Genomic DNA, 24,272 nt, shown 5'->3' on the forward strand with positions numbered 1-24,272 from the left:
AAGGCTAATGACGGGTGGTCGCATTACTGTGACTGGATAGCCTAATATCGTCGTATGTGATCTCATGTTTATAGGCGACGAGGATCAACCGACTCGCATGTCGAAAGCAATACAGCCAAGCTGCGCACTTGTGTGCCAACTACGTCATGTTTGTTTTTATCGCAAAGTCAAAAACTTTATTTCGAGGCTTCAATATTGCAGACTGATTCTGGAAACCCAGCGGCAGTTACACAACTGCACGGATTCAGTAATGAAATTACAATCAAATCAATACCATTAGCCACTAACAGGCGATGATATACATCAACGGGGACAGTTAAAAATATTTGCTCCGACCGGCACTCGAAGCCGTGATCTCCTGCTTACATGACAGACGTTCTATCCGTCTTTTCGTTTTCCTCATTTTGTTCGATATAGTTCGTTACGTTGGGTTTGGGCGGACGTCACAAGACATCCGTTCAAGTTGATCGTTGATTCAGTTTTTTTATTACAGAGAGCACGCAGCCCTCTGAGCGAACACGCTGAGCTACTGTGCCGGCATCCATCTGAGCCACCGAGGGCACAGAGGATAGTCAGACTGCGGGGACTTATCGCCGGCACGCTCCCCGTGAGACCCCCATTCTCAGCTTATAGTCCACACCCACACACTACATTCGTAGTGCCCCTGCCATTATACCCATTACTCGAGGCAGACAATCCACCGAGTCCTGTAAGAGATCAGGCAATTCGTGTGCATCCGCACTGAAGAAGGTCATCAGCCAGTTAGCCTTAAACGATGTGAAGATGGCATCTGTTCTTTTGGAATGCTAACTGGCTGATGACCTTCTTCAGTGCAGATGCACACGATTTACCTGATCTCTTACAGGACTCGGTGGATTGTCTGCCATGAGTGATGGGTACAATTGCAGGGGCACTACGAATGTAGTGTGTGGACTATAAGTTGGGAATGTGAGTCTCATGGGGAGCGTGCCGGCGATAAATCCCTGCAGTCAGACTATCGTTTGTGCCCTTGGTGGCTCAGATGGACAGAGTGTCTGCCATGTAAACAGGAGATCCCTGGTTAGAATCCCATCAGGGCACACAGTTTCATCTGTCCCTGTTGATGTATATCAACACCCGTCAGCAGCTAATGGTATTGATTTAAGTGTAATTTCATTGAGATAATGAGGTGAGTAGCACCCTCCTCGAGGCCAGGAGAGACTCTCAAAGGCAGAAGAACTGGCTCATGAAGTCCATGTGCTGGCCTTCATAGATGCCAGTGGTGGAATACGCCTGATACTGTTTTCTTGTCAAGTGTTGTGCGGATGCTAATAGGTCACTCATCACTCGGAAGTGGTGGCCGCTGCCAGCGCTTGCACTGCCGCCTGGTGTCCGATCGTGACTGCGCCGTGGAGAGCTCGCAATGCTGGGATGTGCAGGGGCAATGTAGACAGCACACTTGTGCGAGATGCCCGAGGGCTTTCCGCTTCCCTTTGCGTAGATCTCCAATACAGCAGTGTTTTTCTCAAAAATGAAGCAGTGTTGAGTCCATATATCTTACAGTCTTTCATTTTAGCTAGTACATAAGCGGCCTGCCGAATATGAGCCTAAAGCGAGCAATCCTTTGTTTTTTGCTGCTTTCAAACATGTCATATTGCAGGCCGACTTACTGTCATGCCCATGCGCTAAGTCCAAGCTACAGATACAGGTGACAGAGATACATGTGGTTACGTACAATACATTTATTCACAGCAATATACAGGGTGTTTCAAAAATGACCGGTATATTTGAAACGGCAATGAAAACTAAACGAGCAGCTATAGAAATACACCGTTTGTTGCGATATGCTTGGGACAACAGTACATTTTCAGGCAGACAAACTTTCGAAATTACAGTAGTTACAATTTTCAACAACAGATGGCGCTGCGGTCTGGGAAACTCTATAGTACGGTATTTTCCACATATCCACCATGCGTAGCAATAATATGGCGTAGTCTCTGAATGAAATTACCCGAAACCTTTGACAACGTGTCTGGAGAAATGGCTTCACATGCAGATGAGATGTACTGCTTCAGCTGTTCAATGGAGGAGGAGGATATTAGTGTTTAACGTCCCGTCGACAACGAGGTCATTAGAGACGGAGCGCAAGCTCGGGTTAGGGAAGGATGGGGAAGGAAATCGGCCGTGCCCTTTCAAAGGAACCATCCCGGCATTTGTCTGAAGCGATTTAGGGAAATCACGGAAAACCTAAATCAGGATGGCCGGAGACGGGATTGAACCGTCATCCTCCCGAATGCGAGTCCAGTGTGCTAACCACTGCGCCACCTCGCTCGGTGCGCTGTTCAATTGTTTCTGGATTGTGGCGGTACACCTGGTCGTTCAAGTGTCCCCACAGAAAGAAGTCACAGGGGTTCATGTCTGGCGAATAGGGAGGCCAATCCATGCCGCCTCCTGTATGTTTCGGATAGCCCAAAGCAATCACACGATCATCGAAATATTCATTCAGGAAATTAAAGACGTCGGCCGTGCGATGTGGCCGGGCACCATCTTGGATAAACCACGAGGTGTTCGCAGTGTCGTCTAAGGCAGTTTGTACCGCCACAAATTCACGAAGAATGTCCAGATAGCGTGATGCAGTAATCGTTTCGGATCTGAAAAATGGGCCAATGATTCCTTTGGAAGAAATGGCGGCCCAGACCAGTACTTTTTGAGGATGCAGGGACGATGGGACTGCAACATGGGGCTTTTCGGTTCCCCATATGCGCCAGTTCTGTTTATTGACGAAGCCGTCCAGGTAAAAATAAGCTTCGTCAGTAAACCAAATGCTGCCCACATGCATATCGCCGTCATCAATCCTGTGCACTATATCGTTAGCGAATGTCTCTCGTGCAGCAATGGTAGCGGCGCTGAGGGGTTGCCGCGTTTGAATTTTGTATGGATAGAGGTGTAAACTCTGGCGCATGAGACGATACGTGGACATTGGCGTCATTTGGACCGCAGCTGCAACACGGCTAACGGAAACCCGAGGCCGCTGTTGGATCACCTGCTGCACTAGCTGCGCGTTGCCCTCTGTGGTTGCCGTACGCGGTCGCCCTACCTTTCCAACACGTTCATCCGTCACGTTCCCAGTCCGTTGAAATTTTTCAAACAGATCCTTTATTGTATCGCTTTTCGGTCCTTTGGTTACATTAAACCTCCGTTGAAAACTTCGTCTTGTTGCAACAACACTGTGTTCTAGGCGGTGGAATTCCAACACCAGAAAAATCCTCTGTTCTAAGGAATAAACCATGTTGTCTACAGCACACTTGCACGTTGTGAACAGCACACGCTTACAGCAGAAAGACGACGTACAGAATGGCGCACCCACAGACTGCGTTGTATTCTATATCTTTCACATCACTTGCAGCGCCATCTGTTGTTGAAAATTGTAACTACTGTAATTTCGAAAGTTTGTCCGCCTGAAAATGTACTGTTGTCCCAAGCATATTGCAACAGACGGTGTATTTCTATCGCTGCTCGTTTAGTTTTTATTGCCGTTTCAAATATACCGGTCATTTTTGAAACACCCTGTACATACACGAAAAAGTTATAATAATTACACTGGAAATGTCCACGTCGGCGATCGCGTGACCATGGTGAATGGCTCGACCACTGATCCGGGAAGGTATACACTCCTCAATGATCGAGCGCGCAGTGCAGACTCGTGCCACGGAAGATAATGGACGATTGTCCAGCTGAGCGTGCGAATGTTCTGTCGTCTCGCGGATGACTAATTCGCGGGCGCAAGAAACGTAGCGAACGAGTGGCGTCAGTTCGATTTGCGTAAGCGACGGTGGGGATCGCGCATTGTGCTCGACGCACGTGAATCGCGGCTGGTGGGATCGCAGAACGATGCAGACGTCCGTCGTGTAACAGCGGCTAGCTCGCACTGGTGTCTCTCTTTGTGTCCTGTGTGCCCGTCGGCGCCACATCGTTGCCGTGCTTTGGCCTAACGGTACTTTTGCGCGGGGTAGCGCGCGGACGAATGTCGGCCCATTGACTGCGTCGTCTGCAATAGCTGTGCTGCTGTCAGAGGCTGCCACAAACCAAATTGGTTGTCCATATCTGATGCCTTCATTTTGTGAGTGACTGAAGCCATGTGTCTGCTTATATCCGCATTTACCAGATTGATGTCCATTTGGGAACTGTGTGAGTGATATATGGGAGAGGCATAACATAGCCCGTGTTCTGTTGGCTCTCTATGGGTTCCAACAGCAACTATATTGTGCCTCTATGGAGGCTAGCCTTTGTGCATAGTTGTGTCTCGTGTCTCTGGCAGACACAGCAACCACAATTAAACGGGCCAGTGGTTTTTCCAGAAAATATGGGGATTCATATACACTACTGGCCATTAAAATTGCTACACCAACAAGAAATGCAGATGATAAACGGGTATTCATTGGACAAATATATTATACTAGAACTGACATGTGATTACATTTTCACGCAATTTGGGTGCATATATCCTGAGAAATGAGTACCCAGAACAACCATCTCTGGCCGTAATAACGGCCTTGATGCGCCTGGGCATTGAGTCAAACAGAGCTTGGATGGCGTGTACAGGTACAGCTGCCCATGCAGCTTCAACATGATACCACTTCATCAAGAGTAGTGACTGGGATATTGTGACGAGCCAGTTGCTCGGCCACCATTGACCAGACGTTTTCAATTGGTGAGAGATCTGGAGAATGTGCTGACCAGGGCAGCAGTCGAACATTTTCTGTACCCAGAAAGGCCCGTACCGGACCCGCAACATGCGGTCGTGGATTATCCTGCTGAAATGTAGGGTTTCGCAGGGATCGAATGGAGGGTAGAGCCACGGGTCGTAACACATCTGAAATGAAACGTCCACTGTTCAAAGTGCCGTCAACGTGAACAAGAAGTGACCGAGACGTGTAACGAATGGCACCCCATACCACCACGCCGGGTGATACGCCAGTATGGTGATGACGAATGCACGCTTCCAATGTGCGTTCACCGCAATGTCTCCAAACACGGATCCTACCATCATGATGCTGTAAACAGAACCTGGATTCATCCGAAAAAATGACGTTTTACCATTCGTGCACCCAGGTTCGTCGTTGAGTACGCCATCGTAGGCGCTCCTGCTTGTGATGCAGCGTCAAGGGTAACTGCAGCCATGGTCTCCGAGCTGATAGTCCATGCTGCTACAAACGTCGTCGCCGGCTGGGGCGGGCCGAGCGGTTCTGGACGCTACCGTCTGGAACCGCGAGACCGCCACGGTGGCAGGTTCGAATCCTGTCTTGGGCATGGATGTGTGTGATGTCCTTAGGTTAGTTAGGTTTAAGTAGTTCTAAGTTCTAGGGAACTGATGACCACAGCAGTTAAGTCCCTTAGTGCTCAGAGCCATTTGAACCATTTGCAAACGTCGTCGAACTGTTCGTGCAGATGGTTGTTGTCTTGCAAACGTCCCCATCTGTTGACTCAGGGAGCGAGACTTGGCTGCACGATCCGTTACAGGCATGCAGATAAGATGCCTGTCATCTCGACTGCTAGTGATGCGAGGCCGTTGGGATCCAGCGCGGCGTTCCGTATTAGCGTCCTAAACCTACCGATTCCATATTCTGCGAACAGTCATTGGATCTCGACCAACGCGAGCAGCAATGTCGCGACACGATAAACCGCAATCGCGATAGGCTACAATCCGACCTTTATCGAAGTCGGAAACGTGATGGTACGCATTTCTCCTCCTTACACGAGGCATCACAACAACGTTTCACCAGGCAACGCCGGTCAACTGCTGTTTGTGTATGAGAAATCGGTTGGAAACTTTCCTCATGTCAGCACATTGTAGGTATCGCCACCGGCGCCAAACTTGTGTGAATACTCTGTAAAGCTAATCATTTGCATATCACAGCATCTTCTTCCAGTCGGTTAAATTTCGCGTCTGAAGCACGTCATCTTCGTGGTGTAGCAATTTTAATGGCCAGTAGTGTACATTACACTACGAATAAATGTTGTTAAACAGAAGTGCTTGTCATCGTTCAGCTGATGTGCTACAAACTGCACTGGCCGACAGAATACACGTGTAGCGTGTTGTAGTGTTCCAGTGCAAGAATACTAGAGTTCACCGTTACCACCTCCCCTCACCCAGTTTATAAGGAGTAAACACGACAGCACTGGCACCTTACCCGAGTGTTTAGTTGGTTTTGCCGGATAACACGTAATGTGCACTAATTTGCTATTTGCTGCTAATGATGTTTAACGCTTGAAACTATCATGGTGTAAGTAATGACATTAATTCCAGATTTCGAGAAAATTTAAAATGTCCTTCTTATTAACTTTGAGTTAGTTTTATAGAAATTATGAGTAGATAATAGCGTAACTTGGACAGCTACAAACTAGAGATATCTTTACCATTTAAACATGAAGCGTGCCGTATTCGTTGTTTGATAAGGTTTAATTTTACCATCTGAACAGGAACAGCTGACTGAGACGGAATGTCCCAAAGTCGCCGAGGAGTGCCGCAACGGTTCCGGCGTCTTCATGCCCTATCCTGACGTCTGCAACTGCTGCGAATACTGTTTCACCTACCTGAGTAAGTACCGCATATCTCGGTTACGGACCGTAGACTTCAGCCACTGCCCTAGTGCGCGAGACGTTGCACAGTACGTTGTTTCTTTAAATCAGTAGCGTTTTTCTAATAAGGCCGCTGCAGTGCTATGGTTGGCGACCTGCGCATGCGCTCTGTATTCCAGCTGCTATTGGCTAGCATTTTTTGTGGTTATGACTCACTTTATTTAAATCACATTTTGGGTGTTCGCTATCGGTTCAAAAGTACCGTTTACCCCTACGTAATGCGGAATTGACCATTAGATGTCGCGAGAGGCCGACTCTTCAATATAAAAGGAGGCAGAGAGCATTGCCTTGTCATTACAGAAGCAGTAACAGCAGAATAGGTCCGTCAAGAGAGCTCAGTGAGTCGGAACGTGGACTACACTGCCTGTCATTGGCTGTTACTTGAGTCACAAATCCATCAGGGACATCTCAGTCTTTCCAACCGTCTGTTTGCGATGTAATTGTGAAGCGGGAACGCGAAGGAACAATGACAGCGAAACCATGACCAGGGAGACCTGTTTAGTAAGCCAGCCAGTCAGGCCGCAGCTCTCAGCTGATATACACTCCTGGAAATTGAAATAAGAACACCGTGAATTCATTGTCCCAGGAAGGGGAAACTTTATTGGCACATTCCTGGGGTCAGATACATCACATGATCACACTGACAGAACCACAGGCACATAGACACAGGCAACAGAGCATGCACAATGTCGGCACTAGTACAGTGTATATCCACCTTTCGCAGCAATGCAGGCTGCTATTCTCCCATGGAGACGATCGTAGAGATGCTGGATGTAGTCCCGTGGAACGGCTTGCCATGCCATTTCCACCTGGCGCCTCAGTTGGACCAGCGTTCGTGCTGGACGTGCAGACCGCGTGAGACGACGCTTCATCCAGTCCCAAACATGCTCAATGGGGGACAGATCCGGAGATCTTGCTGGCCAGGGTAGTTGACTTACACCTTCTAGAGCACGTTGGGTGGCACGGGATACATGCGGACGTGCATTGTCCTGTTGGAACAGCAAGTTCCCTTGCCGGTCTAGGAATGGTAGAACGATGGGTTCGATGACGGTTTGGATGTACCGTGCACTATTCAGTGTCCCCTCGACGATCACCAGTGGTGTACGGCCAGTGTAGGAGATCGCTCCCCACACCATGATGCCGGGTGTTGGCCCTGTGTGCCTCGGTCGTATGCAGTCCTGATTGTGGCGCTCACCTGCACGGCGCCAAACACGCATACGACCATCATTGGCACCAAGGCAGAAGCGACTCTCATCGCTGAAGACGACACGTCTCCATTCGTCCCTCCATTCACGCCTGTCGCGACACCACTGGAGGCGGGCTGCACGATGTTGGGGCGTGAGCGGAAGACGGCCTAACGGTGTGCGGGACCGTAGCCCAGCTTCATGGAGACGGTTGCGAATGGTCCTCGCCGATACCCCAGGAGCAACAGTGTCCCTAATTTGCTGGGAAGTGGCGGTGCGGTCTCCTACGGCACTGCGTAGGATCCTACGGTCTTGGCGTGCATCCGTGCGTCGCTGCGGTCCGGTCCCAGGTCGACGGGCACGTGCACCTTCCACCGACCACTGGCGACAACATCGATGTACTGTGGAGACCTCACGCCCCACGTGTTGAGCAATTCGGCGGTTCGTCCACCCGGCCTCCCGCATGCCCACTATACGCTCTCGCTCAAAGTCCGTCAACTGCACATACGGTTCACGTCCACGCTGTCGCGGCATGCTACCAGTGTTAAAGACTGCGATGGAGCTCCGTATGCCACGGCAAACTGGCTGACACTGACGGCGGCGGTGCACAAATGCTGCGCAGCTAGCGCCATTCGACGGCCAATACCGCGGTTCCTGGTGTGTCCGCTGTGCCGTGCGTGTGATCATTGCTTGTACAGCCCTCTCGCAGTGTCCGGAGCAAGTATGGTGGGTCTGACACACCGGTGTCAATGTGTTCTTTTTTCCATTTCCAGGAGTGTACATCTACAGAGCATCAAGTTAAGCTTTTATCTTCTGCTGTGTTTTCCTCGTAGTTTATTCATTAAATTGCTTGCGTGTTTGTCTATCTAAGAGACTCACGTTTTCGTAAGAGTAAATTTATTCAGTCCGTAGCACAGTGGTTGTTCACTCAACAGCCAGCTACATAACTCATTAACGCATCAGCGCACACTGGTGAGACATCAGGAGGATAGCAAGCTGCATATCTAGGATTCTGTTGGCTTTTATAGTTTACGTCTTCAGTTAGTCTTCCTAGGATGGTTAGGATGTGTGCATGCTGTGTGTTGATGCAGGAGGAGCTGGCCGCAGTTCAATATGGCTGTATGCGCTTTTGACTACTGTCAGTCATGCCTCGGGGTGTAGCAGTAGTGGAGATTCTAGTGCGTCACATGGGGCACCTCAGCTGTCACTTGATTTGCTCATGGGCTCTGCTTCTGAGGCACCTCCTGGTGTACCTGACGCCGTGGATCTGCCCTCACAGCAGGCTGCGTGGGGGTGGTAACGAGTTCGTGTCGCTCGAAACACAGGGCCAACGTGGAGCCTGGCCTCGCTTATTCACTCCCTGAGAGGGGACAGGTGGCCACTCCTTCAACAGTGTCTGAGCATGCACAAGGGAGAGAGGTTTAATAATTATCGGGAGCTCCAACGTTAGGCGTGTTATGGAGCCGATTAGGCAGATAGCGTTCAATACTGGAAAGAAAGCCAATGTGCACTCGGTATGATTGCTGGAGGGCCTCATCCGAGAGGCTATCGAGCATGCAGGGTGCAGTCGTCTGCATGTTGTGGCTCATGTCGCCACCAACCCTCAGTTCATACACGTGGCTGGCGGAGGTGGTGAAGACTGTTGGCCTCACACAGGGTGCAAAGAGAGCTAGCAGTTTGCAGCATTGTTCGCAGAGTTGATCAAAGTCCTTTGGTTTGGAGCTGAGAGGAGGATCTCAACCAAAGGCTTCGCCCACTCTGTGATGGACTTAGCTGCAGACTACTGGACCTGTGTTACCGCGTTGGGAGTTGTAGAACTCCCCTTGATAGTTCATGGATTCACCACACAAAGGAAGCAGTTACTCAGGTAGCAGGGTACTTGTTGGTGGTGGTGGTGGTGGTTAGTGTTTAACGTCCCGTCGACAACGAGGTCATTAGAGACGGAGCGCAAGCTCGGGTTAAGGAAGGATTGGGAAGGAATTCGGCCGTGCCCTTTGAAAGGAACCATCCCGGCATTTGCCTGAAACGATTTAGGGAAATCACGGAAAACCTAAATCAGGATGGCCGGAGACGGGATTGAACCGTCGTCCTCGCGAATGCGAGTCCAGTGTGCTAACCACTGCGCCACCTCGCTCGGTCACAGGGTACTTGTGGAATGCACATGATGGTTTTTTAGGCTAGACGGTAGTTTGAGGTGCTCTAGTAAACACTCACCAGTTGATACCCAGTAAGGTGAATCAGATGGCGTTCAGAGTAACGAGATTTCGCTGTAAAAATCTTATTAGTAAACTGCCGAAGTATTCTTAATAAAGTTCCCGAATTTACTGCCCTCCAGGAAAGTTCTTGAGCTCAAATTATTCTCGGGACCGAGAGCTGACTGAAACCCAAAGTGGAAAGCTCTGAGATACTTAGTGAGTCATGGAATGTATATTGGAAAGAAAGATTAGAGCCCATAGGAAGGGGAATGTTCATTGCAGTTGACAAAAACACTGTCTTTGTTAAGGTCGAAGTTGAGTGAGACAGTAAAGTTATCTGGTCGCTTATAACACGTGCAGGTGAAACTAAGTTAATTGTTGGATGTTTTTAACGGCCTCCCGACTCAGATGATATAGTTCTAGAGTCAATCAAAGACAGTCAGTAGCGCGGAATTACCCAGATCATGCAATACCAGTTGTAGGTGACTTCAACCTATCGAGTATAGACTGGGATGTCTATAGATTCATTGCAGGGGGTACAGACAGACAGTCGTACGAAATACTTTTGAACACGGTTTCTGAAAACTGTCTTGAGATGCTAGCTCAGCAGCCCACACGCAATGGAAATACACTGGAGCCAAAGTAACTGGAACACCTGCCTAATATCGTGTAGGGCCCCCGCGAGCATGCAGAAGTGCCACAACACGACGTGGCATTGACTCGACTATTGTCTGAAGTAGTGCTGGACGGAATTGACACCATGAATCCTGCAGGGCTGTCCATAAATCCGTAAGAGTACGTGGGGGTGGACACCTCTTCTGAACAGCACGTTGCAAGGCATCCCAGATATGCTCAATAATGTTCGTGTCTGCGTAGTTTGGTGCCCAGCGGAAGAGTTTTAACTCAGAAGTGTGTCACTGGAACCACTCTGTAGTAATTCTGGATGTGTGGGGTGTCGCATGTTCCTGCTGGAATTACCCAAGTCAGAATAGCACAATGGACATGAATGGATGCAGGTAATCAGGTAGGATGCCTACATACATTTCAACTGTCAGAGTCGTATCTAGACGTTTCAGGGGTCTCATATCACTCCAACTGCACACGTCCCACACCATTACAGAGCTTCCATCAGCTTGAACAGTCCTGCTGCCATGCAGGGTCTATGGATTCATGAGGTTGCCTCCATTCCCATATACGTCCATCCGCTCGAAATAATTTGAAACGGATCTTGTCTGACCAGGCAATATGATGTCAGTCATCAACAGTCCAATGCCGGTGTTGACGGGCCCAAGCGAGACGTAAAGCTTTGTGTCGTGCAGACTCTGAAAGCCCATATCGCTGATGTTTCGTTGAATTTTTCGTACGCTGACACTTTTTGATGTACCAGCATTGAAATCCGCAGCAATTTGGGGAAGGGTTGCACTTCTGTCATGTTGGACGATTCTCTTCATTCGTCGTTGGTCCCGTTCTTGCAGGATCTTTTTCTGGCCGCAGCAATGTTGGAGATTTGACGTTTTATCGGATTCCTGATATTGGTAGTACACTTATGAAATAGTCGTATGGGAAAATCGCTACTTCATCGCTACCTCGGAGATGCTATGTCCCATTCCTCGTGCGCCGACTATAACACTACGTTCAAGCTCACATAAATTTTGATAAACTGCCGCTGTAATAGCAGTAACCGATCTAACAACTGTGTCAGACACCTGTTGTCTTACATAGGCATTTCCGACCGCAGTACCGTATTCTGCCTGCTTACATACCTCTGTATTTGAATATGTATGCCTATACCAGCTCCAGTTTCTTTGGCGCTCCACTGTATCTTAGAGCTTATAACTACAAATAGGCCAGACATTATTGACAATGTCAGCATAAAAACAGGGATTAGCGTACACGATGTCATTATAGCAACTATGGTTACAAAAGTCAATAAATCAGTCAAGAAGGCTAGGAGAGTGTTTCTTCTAGATAGAGAGGATAAGCAATTGTTAGCATCTTACTTACACAGCGAATTGACACCACTTAGTGCCAGTAAGATGTACGTAGAGGAATTATGAGCAAATTTTAAGCAGATTATGAGTTATGTGCCTAATAAGTGGAGAAAGGATGGAAAAGAGCCACCATGGTTTAATAACGAAATTTGGAAGATCCTGAGGAAGCAGAGGCTGTTGCACCCTCAGTTCAAACTTGAACGCTCAACTGTCAACAAGCAAGACTCTTGCATCTGTGAAAAGATCTATGTTCGAAGCATATGACAGTAGTAGGGTAGTGGGCCTATGGATGCAATTTTGATATCAGATTGATATGCAAATTCATGAAATTGATCAACTAATCACACCTGCCCACCCCCACCTACTCCCGGCCACCCCCACCCCCGGCCACGCCCACCCCCACTCCCTGATGACATCACATGTTTTTTCAGCCTGCACGTGTCAATTTATGCATTTTCCGGAATTTTATCAATTTTACGTCACTTATGTCCATGCGAACACGACATCACTCATCGTTCCTTGTTCCAAAATTGCTTGTAAATGTAGCACAGTTGCCAACACCTAGCATAAATACACTATTTTTATGTTCGCCGGCATAGCTTTGATCATTCTGAGACAGCTGGATAGTCTGACATGCCCAATGGCAGCTGCATCCTTCGAGATATGTATTGCTGTTTTCCTTACGACAAATCTGGCTTTTTTTCTGATTTTACGCAGAGTGGGAATGTCTCTGCTGATCATCTGTAATTGGCGGCGGTACACTTTTGATGGATGTCGCAAAATAAACAGATGTAGATTGTATCATGCAGATGACTGTAAAAGCTACAAGGTGTGGCTAGAAAAAAACCGGACTAGTACTGGTGAAACAATAAAACGAATGCAATAAGGCTGAAAGTCGCGTGGCCTGTCACGTGACTCTCGCTCCGCCTACTGCTCGAGTTTCATCTGCCTCCTGCACTCAGTCTGCCCGTAGCGTCTGTTTTAAGTAGTTGACGTTTTGTCTGTGCGTCGGAAAATGTTGAGTGTACAGAAAGAACAGCGTGTTAACATCAAATTTTGTTTCAAACTAGGAAAATCTGCAAGTGAAACGTTTGTAATGTTACAACAAGTGTACGGCGATGATTGTTTATCGCGAACACAAGTATTTGAGTGGTTTAAACGATTTAAAGATGGCCGCGAAGACACCAGTGATGACACTCGCACTGGCAGACCATTGTCAGCAAAAACTGATGCAAACATTGAAAAAATCGGTAAACTTGTTCGACAAGATCGCCGTTTAACAATCAGAGCAGTGTCTGAGTTAACAGGAGTTGACAAGGAAAGTGTGAACCATGATACTGCATTCGTACCCCACAGTTAGTACAATCAGGCTGTTGTGATACAGCTTGATCGTATTTGCTGGCTCATGACACCTGCTTTGCCCAGTAGAGTATAGCAGATATAAAGATGTAAAGATAATTTCTGGAGCACACCTAGGGAGAGTTATAGGGCCACTGCTGTTTACAGTATACAGGGTGCTACGCTATTACTGGCACAAACAAAACGGGAGAGTAAAAGAAAATGAAACAAGCAAATTAATCTAATAAATGTAAGTCCAGGAACGAATGGTTTCCCCTATACAATGTATGCACAAGTGCAATTATTTCAGTGTTATAACTCTTTTAAGCCGGCCGGAGTGGCCGAGCGGTTCTAGGCGCTACAGTCTGGAACCGCGCGAACGCTACGGTTGCAGGTTCGAATCCTGCCTCGGGCATGGATGTGTGTGAGGTCCTTAGGTTAGTTAGGTCTAAGTAGTTCTAAGTTCTATGGGACTGATGACCTCAGAAGTTATGTCCCATGGTGCTCAGAGCCATTTGAACCATTGAACTCTTTTAACGTCTAAATCTTCATTTATGTTCCAGCTTACAGTGAAGTTACATATGTGACACATGCATAATGGCGCACCAGCACAATTTCATATGACTGTTCAGGAATATGTACCATGAATCTTATACAATAAGGTGTCATGGCTTGCCAATACCATGGCCTCCCAGGTCCTTCGACATGAATTCCTTGGAATTTTCTTCGGTTCTCTGTCACATCTTTTGTTGAAGTGTGACAGTGGTAGTTGTCGTAAGTAGTATGGTAGTGGGGCTATAGATGCAATTTTGATATCAAATTGATATGCAAATTAATTAAATTGATCAATTAATCACCACTGCCCACACCCGCCCCTGACCACACCAACCCTCAGCCCCAGGTGACATCACGTGTTTTTCTCAGCCTGCACTTGTTCCCCAGCCCCTCCTTCACCTCCTCCCCTCCCTCACCCCTCCCATTCCCCCAACCTACTCTATTGGCGGAAATTTTGCATTTTGGTGGGAACTCCAAATTTTGCTGGGAATTTCGAATGGAAATTTTTTTGTCCCAGGGCTGTGCTGACATCTCAACCCCCCCCCCCCCCCCACGCGGAATTTGACGGGAAATTAAAACTGACAGTACCCTTTCTCGACTTGAACCCTGGTCCTTCTTGATGAAAAGCCCAAGTTCCAAGCTCATTCGCCCCTCCCCCCCCCCCCCCGCCTCCCCAACACAATTAAACCACCAGAGGCACTTGGAACTGATGGGAATATTTGAAAATGGAGGTACCCTTTCAGGGACTGAAACACTGGTTATATTGGATGGAAAGCACAAGTTCACCCCCCAAGACACTGAAACTGTCCATGGTGGTGAGCTTTCCGGGACTTGAACCCTCCTCCTCCAGGGTGGAAAGCCAAAGTCCACCCCCATAATACAACTAAACCACCAGAGGCGCTTGGAATTGACGGGAAATTAAAAATGGAGGTGCCTTTTCAGGGATTCGAACCCTGATTCTACTGGATGGAAAACCCAAGTGAAGCAACCCCCCCCCTCCCCACAACGTACGGAAACTGCCCAGATGTGGGAGAGGAAGGTTAGGGTAGTGTACTTTATTTAATTTGGTCAGGAAACGGATGCAATTATCGATCCTAATTACATAATTAATCACAAAGATTGGGCCTAATTACACAACTATATACACAACGCTACGAAAGGACGGCCTAAAATCGCAGTACAACTCAAAAATTGATGATGCCATACTACTGGTGTTATCCTGCGAGAAAAAAATTCCGCATTACCACTCGAAACTAGCGACAGACACACTCAAACTTCACCCTACACCTACAAGCTGGTGGGAAAAAGGCAGGTGTGTAAGGTACAATCTTTATTCTTTTTGGCAGGAAGTATGTTCAACTGACGAGATGCTGATGTTGGACAGAGAGGAGTTTAAAAAGTGTATTACCTGTAAGCATACAGTATTTATCGCTGTTTCACGTCAGAGTCAAATGCCTGCTCAAAAACCATCCTACAGCCCAGGTAATCGAATCCAATACACGATACCACAACTGATGGAAAAAATGCGTCACAATTTTAATTAAACTTCGAAATTGTCGTGAACAAAACAGCACTCGTAATGTATGGATCATAATGCAACACATGTTCTGGGGAAAATAGTCATCCTAAATACTGCAAAGGGGGCGGCAGTTGAACGTGCGTTCCCCTCGGTAGGCCTCCGCAAACTGCCGAAAATCGAGGCCCCCTTCCTCCCTCCTTCCACCCCTCCCACCGTCCAACTACGAAGGGAGGGTGGGGGGAACCAGGCTCCTTGAAATGGCCGAGCATCTCGTGCCCCCGCTACCACCACTCTAAGGTTACTGCCCGCACTCGGCTTTCCACCATCTGGTCTCCACCTTAAAGCGACGCTCCTAAGCCAACACATTAGCGTGTATAGTCAACTAAACAATAGAAGATAAAAGGACGACAGCCTCAAGTGGAACTTGTTCGTCTAAAATATAGCAACAGAGCCCCCACAAGGCGCACCTTGGACAGAGAGCGGCTGTATCCGGTGATCACCACAGCAGACATGCCCCCTCTCCCCCCTCGCCCGCAACAGCCCGCTGTTTGGCGATGGAGAACAATTGTATTTGACATCAACACTTCTATTATCAAGCATCTGTTAAAATGAAAGGAAAAAAAAACAATCGAGACGATGATATATGTACTCTTTCCACGAAAATAGGCGCAATCCATTTACTTTTGGTTTTATTATCAAAATCGGTATACGAGGTGTGGCTAGAAAAGAACCGGGCTAGTACTGGTGAAACAATAAAACGAATGCAATAAGGCTGAAAGTCGCGTGGCCTGTCACGTGACTCTCGCCGTGGATCATGTTATTAAGATATGTTGGGCGTTCGGAATATCTCCTTCATATGGACTTATGGTTACAAAAGAACATTTTCTTGTGGGACCGTAAGACAGCATTCTGCAATTTATTCGCTGAAAAAGCGTTGCTTACAAGTAATGAAATACATAATAAATGTCCAGATCCAGCCTGTTGGTGAGAAAAGAAAGACAGCAGCCAATCTATGGCACAAGCAGTGCAATGTTTATAGCACAGGTGAGGGAGTATTTTCCTACTTTATGGACATACAACAATGATTGAAGATTAAAAATTTCGTGTCGACTAATGTGGTTTCTTATTGGAGACGGTCCCTGTCTGGGTTATCTCTACCTGATCTGTAAGAAGCTTTTGACAGAGTATGACTTGCTGTACCGCAGTGTAGACACCAGACCATCTCGATTTTGAATGTGGCGAACAAGAGCAAATAGCCCCTAGGTACACAGTATAGATGTCAAGGTGCCTTAGGATACTACCACGGATCCCATGGTAGCCCAGCTGAATGTTCCCAATCACATTTTACTATTCCAATCGGCCTGCATTCGTGATGTGGTGCCTGTTCCAAGCAGTCTTTTATATGAATGAGATTGTGTCCGGACACGACCGTCTACCTGGTGTAACAAGAAACGTGATCCATCTGTCCAAGCGACACGTTCCCTTCGATGCATGAACTAATTTCGAAGATCCCGCGCCCATTGCTATCTTAATTGACGATTTCGCTGGGTCAACATGAGAACAGGTAGGGGTCTTCTGTTTCGGAAGCCGATGCTCAACAATGAGCGATGAACAGTGTGATCCGAAACTCTTGTGCCTGCACCAACATTGTACTCTGTCGTCAGATCTGCCTCAGATGATCGCCTCCGACCTTTACGTTCCATGATGAAATGTGAACGTCGAACATCTTGTTATATATTAGTGGATTTGCCGTCTTTCAACCACTTTCGATAGGGTGCTCATGACAGTAGCACGTAAAAAGCCAACTATCTTCACCGTTTCCAAGCCGTTCGTAACCAGGCGCTTGGACCTATCAATGTGCCCTTTGTCAAAGTAGCTTATGTCAGTGAATATCCTCCATTTCTGCCCGCATTGTCGCTAGAATGATTCCCTATCCGTCTCTGCTCCGCTTACATACTCGATTTTACTGCATCACGTTCCCTAACTCCACCACGGGGCATTCAGTCTCGTCGTGGACACTGGTCAAATGTACTGGCTCGTCAGTATGGACTTCGCAACCCGCTGTACAATGCAAACCGTAGGGTATATCGTATCAGTATTATTAACTTATTTTGTTTATATCCCTCGGTACGTGCCCTAATCTTTTTTATCTTATTCTCATGATCCCTACGTCGGTGGTAGTATAATGATCGCAGTCTTCGTCGACTGCCGGCTCTTAAACTTTACGGATGGAATTATGCGAGAATTATGTTAACTTTTTCAGGGATTTCTATTGAAATTTCTCTAACATATCTGTTACACTTTCGTGTGCTCCTTCTGCTCAACTCCGTGACTCCTCATCATGTGCTACAAAAATAAATGGTGCCATTCTATTTACTGCGTGGACGTCACCGCCAGGGGGCTGTGTCCTCACCCCCCCCTCCAATATTTTCTGATAAGAAATTTCAATATTTTGAGACTTACTTTACAGAAAATGACGGGGTTGAAGACATATATCCAAGTTCAACTAATTACACACACTCTTGTGCAGTAATTAATGGTTTACAGGATTTACTCATGTGCCAGTAAATGAAATAATTCACTAAAACACAGTATTCCAAGTTTTAATTAATTCTGTTGGTATGACTACAAGTGACGAAAGGGGGGGGGGAGATAGACAAGTATGAATCTGCTGGGTTTTGCTTTAAATTTGTAGGAATGTGGCCAGGAGACAGACGACTAACAATCGAATGCCATGCGGCAACTTCCGAAGAAAAAAGGATTTCCTAAGCGGTTGTCTGAGAGCACGGACCAATGAGATTTTATATCACTTGAAGAACTATACATGCAAGAATATTTTTAAATTATTGATGTGTTTGTCGAAAAGTTTAGACATCGAATACTTGACCAACATGGCATGAAGCAACAGTTTTGCTTGCGAAAAGTGTCTGATTTGGCAGCTCCATACCCAGAAATCGATGGTCAGTTTTTGAAAACAGAACTTGAACTCCTAATGTTACTGTAACTGCAGTTCAGGCTAAAATAGTTCTCATTACTAGAGATTCATCGCAGTATGAGAGTAATGTAGTTTTTGCAGTGGAATACTTAGCACTGAACCGTCGAATCTCCTCCACCAATAAAGTCCATTAGGGGACATATGTTGCAGATTTGCCTGGATTTTGGACGTGATGAAAACTTGGGTGTTAAGATAAAATTTTCCACCACACTGATGAATCCTTTTAACAGCAGACATATTTCCCGTAAACATTTACAAAGACGTTCACACATAAACTGTCTTCTAGCAGCGTGGCCGACAAAACAGCAACTGTTGCCGATTTTGCGTTATTACACCAGCCAAACTGCGACTGACTTCAAGTGGTTTGCACTGATCAATTTATACCGTATCTAAAAAGTATGTGCTTTGGCCTATTGTCAAGAACAATTACATTTACTGATTTATAATGAAAACTGTTAGTACAGTCTTAAAAACAATAAATGATTCATTTTGAATACATTTCTAAATATTGTACTTTTGACTTTTGTATGGGAATTTGGTTATGAAGTTACAATAACAATACCTATCGTAAAATCATTAATTACATCTTGATTTCCCATTGGATTTTATTCTTGACATTAACTGAGCTGCAATACAAAATGCCAAAACGAAATTTCGCGTTAAAGTTCTGTACGATAATTTCTTAGTATCAAAATGACTAAAAATCAATAGTGTTTACATCAGAATGTTCGAGAATTGTTAACGAAAAAGTTAATAACAACAGATCTAATTGATTTTTCGTTATTGATATGATAATGTGCACAAGTCACGTTAAATACATCAGATGACTGATAAGTGTTCCAAAAGTTTGTTTTTAGGTAAGCTGAAATTCACGAATTTTGCTAATTTATTATTGGTTTAATTATAACATAGATATTTCTGCTACCAATTATATTAGAATGTAAAAATACAACACGAGAATGAAATTATATATTTTGCTGAAATTTATGACTCACAACTTCAGGTTTTCTAACTAACTATAACTTTCTGTTAATTACGGTTAAATGATCTGAAATAATGTTAATTACGTTGATTCAGTATATAAGTGAATCATATAGTTTAATTTTGTGATGAAAATAAAGAAAAACCATACTTTCTACAGTTTGTCCATTACATATTGTGGATCGGGTAATATACAGTCTACTAAACTTTTATTGGTCATTGAAGCATTCACTAACTACCCTATAACTACTTTCATCTACAGTACGCCGGCCAGGGTGGCCGAGCGGTTCTAGGCGCTACAGTCCGGAACCGCGCGACTGCTACGGTCGCAGATTCGAATCCTGCCTCGGGCATGGATGTGTGTGATGTCCTTAGGTTAGTTAGGTTTAAGTAGTACTAGGTTCTAAGGACCTGATGACCTCAGCAGTTAAGACCCATAGTGCTCAGAGCCATTTGAACCATTTGAACCATCCATCTACAGTACAACATAAAATGCCTGAAAGACTGCGCAACTGAAGAACTATATGTGTTCAACAATGACATGGCAGAGACTCTGTAATGTAGCAGTCTGCAATGTGCACAAGTTCCTGTTGGATCAAATTGACTTGAAAAATAATACATTTATAACCAATTTTGACGTCAACAGAAATTTGTTTGGATCACTGTAGGATGAACTTTTTAAGATTATTTAGGTTACGTTCTTGACATCGTATTTAATTATCGTTTCTGACTTTTTAATTACTCACATTTTTATTCTTACTTTTCATAGCTTTCCACTTGTGTTTTCAAATGTGCTTCTGATGTTTGAAAAATAATCTAAATGACATCGTGTATTAATGCTCCATTTATTTACATTTCCAATGAAAAATCAACCACAATTCAGTTTGAAAAACCATTCAATACGAAATAGGTTCTGCAGTAGTTTAGGAGATGATAATCATACACAGACCGTCGATAAATTTAAATGGTAGAATTACATAACTCTTTTATACCCAGCAATCGCAAAATACGTTTCAGTCTAGTCATAAGTCGGCACGCTTTACAAGTTATATGTGCCTCTGAAAGATATGCTCTGAGGCAGCCAGAACTGTCGTAGCAGCCCCTTATTGTTAGACATCATGCACAACCAACACACAAGTCGGGTTGCTGATCCCCTTTCAGGAGCGCGCTGAGAAACATCGCCAGCAGACAGAAATACACTGCTGGAAATTGAAATAAGAACACCGTGAATTCATTGTCCCAGGAAGGGGAAACTTTATTGACACATTCCTGGGGTCAGATACATCACATGATCACACTGACAGAACCACAGGCACATAGACACAGGCAACAGAGCATGCACAATGTCGGCACTAGTACAGTGTATATCCACCTTTCGCAGCAATGCAGGCTGCTATTCTCCCATGGAGACGATCCTAGAGATGCTGGATGTAGTCCTGTGGAACGGCTTGCCATGCCATTTCCACCTGGCGCCTCAGTTGGACCAGCGTTCGTGCTGGACGTGCAGACCGCGTGAGACGACGCTTCATCCAGTCCCAAACATGCTCAATGGGGGACAGATCCGGAGATCTTGCTGGCCAGGGTAGTTGACTTACACCATCTAGAGCACGTTGGGTGGCACGGGATACATGCGGACGTGCATTGTCCTGTTGGAACAGCAAGTTCCCTTGCCGGTCTAGGAATGGTAGAACGATGGGTTCGATGACGGTTTGGATGTACCGTGCACTATTCAGTGTCCCCTCGACGATCACCAGTGGTGTACGGCCAGTGTAGGAGATCGCTCCCCACACCATGATGCCGGGTGTTGGCCCTGTGTGCCTCGGTCGTATGCAGTCCTGATTGTGGCGCTCACCTGCACGGCGCCAAACACGCATACGACCATCATTGGCACCAAGGCAGAAGCGACTCTCATCGCTGAAGACGACACGTCTCCATTCGTCCCTCCATTCACGCCTGTCGTGACACCACTGGAGGCGGGCTGCACGATGTTGGGGCGTGAGCGGAAGACGGTCTAACGGTGTGCGGGACCGTAGCCCAGCTTCATGGAGACGGTTGCGAATGGTCCTCGCCGATACCCCAGGAGCAACAGTGTCCCTAATTTGCTGGGAAGTGGCGGTGCGGTCCCCTACGGCACTGCGTAGGATCCTACGGTCTTGGCGTGCATCCGTGCGTCGCTGCGGTCCGGTCCCAGGTCGACGGGCACGTGCACCTTCCGCCGACCACTGGCGACAACATCGATGTACTGTGGAGACCTCACGCCCCACGTGTTGAGCAATTCGGTGGTACGTCCACCCGGCCTCCCGCGTGCCCACTATACGCCCTCGCTCAAAGTCCGTCAACTGCACATACGGTTCACGTCCACGCTGTCGCGGCATGCTACCAGTGGTAAAGACTGCGATGGAGCTCCGTATGCCACGGCAAACTGGCTGACACTGACGGCGGCGGTGCACAAATGCTGCGCAGCTAGCGCCATTCGACGGCCAACACCGCGGTTCCTGGTGTGTCCGCTGTGCCGTGCGTGTGATCATTGCTTGTACAGCCCTCTCGCAGTGTCCGGAGCAAGTATGGTGGGTCTGACACACCGGTGTCAATGTGTTCTTTTTTCCATTTCCAGGAGTGTAGTAACAGACTTTCCAAATAAGCACAGAAATACTTCGCCAGATAACATGTGACAGTGTTCCACCAATCGGAACTCACATGAATCATGTAGCACTCAGTCGAGCTGGCTTTATAAGCACGCCTAGACGGCCAGACCGGAAGTGTTTACCAACCGCTAGGAACAGCTCCGGCCAGAACTTGCACCGGCCCTAGCATTGTATTCACTCGCCGTAGCATTGTAGTAGCACGTTGTATTTTGAATTTTGTAGAGTAGATTTTGGTCAGTATTTTCTTCCATTGTCTTGTTTACTTATCTGGTTTGCCACCACAAGAGTCGTGGGTTTTCTTGTTGTTCTTGCGTTTAAAACTTAGTGAATGCCAAGAAGACTTTTTTTCTTTAATTATAATAAAGTGTATTCAAATTCGCTGTTAGTTCTTTTTCCTGCCTGCCACTGGACACTACAAGAACGCTCCAGAAAGTGGTTTTAGACCCTAATTTTTTCGACGTTTTTTCAAGGGGCTCTCCCATTTAGACACCGTTGTGATTTATACCCCATCTATTGACTCGTCACTCTTTCCTGTCCCCGCCCCCTCAATTACTTAATGCTGGTGACACCCATGATTTGTTGTACATCATTGAATTTGTTCAAAATTAAGAGAGAAACCATTTGCAAAGAGACACTTGTTGCAACAGACAGACATGAAATTTTCATTATTACATCAGAATAAATGGTGTTATGTAATTAATTATTATTTCTTTGCAGCACTTGCCTGCAGTCATTGCATACGTTGAAATCACTGCACCACAATGCCATAGCTCGGCATCTCTCTTGAGATTCCCAGTTTTTGACAGAGAGACGTTCTGCCACTTCGTTCTTTGCTATTAAGACTTGTTTGACCCACTCGGAGAGTCTGGGCTATCTGACCACTTGTTCATATGATGGTGCATTGTTGTCACATAATTCTGAGGTTGTTGCAGCCTTTCTCCCCCTCGAATGCAGAAAATGAATTACTGTACGACAGTCCAAATTATCAATAGATTGTGACATACTGCTTTGACGCCTGTAGCGGTGTGCTATGGTACTGTGACATGGGGATTTAAATGTCTGCAAGGACTATAACTACGTTTCTGCAAAAAAATACGAGTATGTTAGTGATGTAACATTGTTCTTTCGAGGTGATAGTTAAAACTTTTGACTACCCTTCGCAATTCGTCTTTCTTCCAAGGATTCTTAACCTCCTGACATATTTTGCATATTTCCATTCAATAATGTCTTACAGAATAATTTTTTGGGGTAACCCATCACATAGAAAATATTGATTACACAAAAGCGAACAGTAAGAATAATATGTGATGTTCATGCACAGAATTCATATAGGGGCCTCCTCAAGTAGCTAGGCGTTATAACTGTGCTGTCACGGTACCTACATCCGCTGATGAAATTCATCACAATTTGAAAAGACTGGTGATATCTATACGTACAATATTAAAGGGAAAATGACCTTTATTACCCATTTTTAAGGCCGTCAGTGGCTCAGAAAGGAGTTGAATATACAGCAATAAAACTTTTTGATCATTTGCCCAGTAGCATAAATTGTGTGACAGGTAGCTAAGCAAGTTTTAAGTCTAATTTAAAATCATTTCTCCTGGACAACTCATTTTATTCCATTGACGAGTTTCTACTTAAAAACTGGTAGCAAGTAAAAAGGAATTAAGTATAATTACTTGAGTATGACTAAAAATAATAATGCGTTTCCAGTATGAGATTTTCACTCTGCAGCGGAGTGTGCGCTGATATGAAACTTCCTGGCAGATTAAAACTGTGTGCCCGACCGAGACTCGAACTCGGAACCTTTGCCTTTCGCGGGCAAGTGCTCTACCATCTGAGCTACCGAAGCACGACTCATGCCCGGTACTCACAGCTTTACTTCTGCCAGTATCTCGAAGTAAAGCTGTGAGTACTGGGCATGAGTCGTGCTTCGGTAGCTCAGATGGTAGAACACTTGCCCGCAAAAGGAAAAGGTCCAAAGTTCGAGTCTCGGTCGGGCACACAGTTTTAATCTGCCAGGAAGTTTCATATCAGCGCACGCTCCGCTGCAGAGTGAAAATCTCATTCTGGAAACATCCCCCAGGCTGTGGCTAACCCATGTCTCCGCAGTATCCTTTCTTTCAGGAGTGCTAGGTCTGCAAGGTTCGCAGGAGAGCTTCTGTAGAGTTTGGAAGGTAGGAGACGAGATACTGGCAGAAGTAAAGCTGTAAGTACCGGGCATGAGTCGTGCTTCGGTAGCTCAGATGCT

At 46.3% G+C, this 24,272-nt stretch overlaps 1 protein-coding gene across 1 annotated transcript in view; it reads left to right on the forward strand.

The window, feature by feature from the left end:
• LOC126198743 (uncharacterized) overlaps positions 1-24,272 on the forward strand; it is a 213,109-nt gene that overhangs the window by 52,409 nt on the left and 136,428 nt on the right. The window contains exon 3 of the mRNA XM_049935293.1: positions 6,460-6,577. Within this exon, the coding sequence (XP_049791250.1) occupies positions 6,460-6,577 (118 nt within the window). The remainder of the gene's footprint in view (positions 1-6,459; positions 6,578-24,272) is intronic.

The sequence above is a fragment of the Schistocerca nitens genome, chromosome 8 (assembly GCF_023898315.1).
Source record: "Schistocerca nitens isolate TAMUIC-IGC-003100 chromosome 8, iqSchNite1.1, whole genome shotgun sequence".
In the NCBI taxonomy this organism is placed as follows: domain Eukaryota; kingdom Metazoa; phylum Arthropoda; class Insecta; order Orthoptera; family Acrididae; genus Schistocerca; species Schistocerca nitens.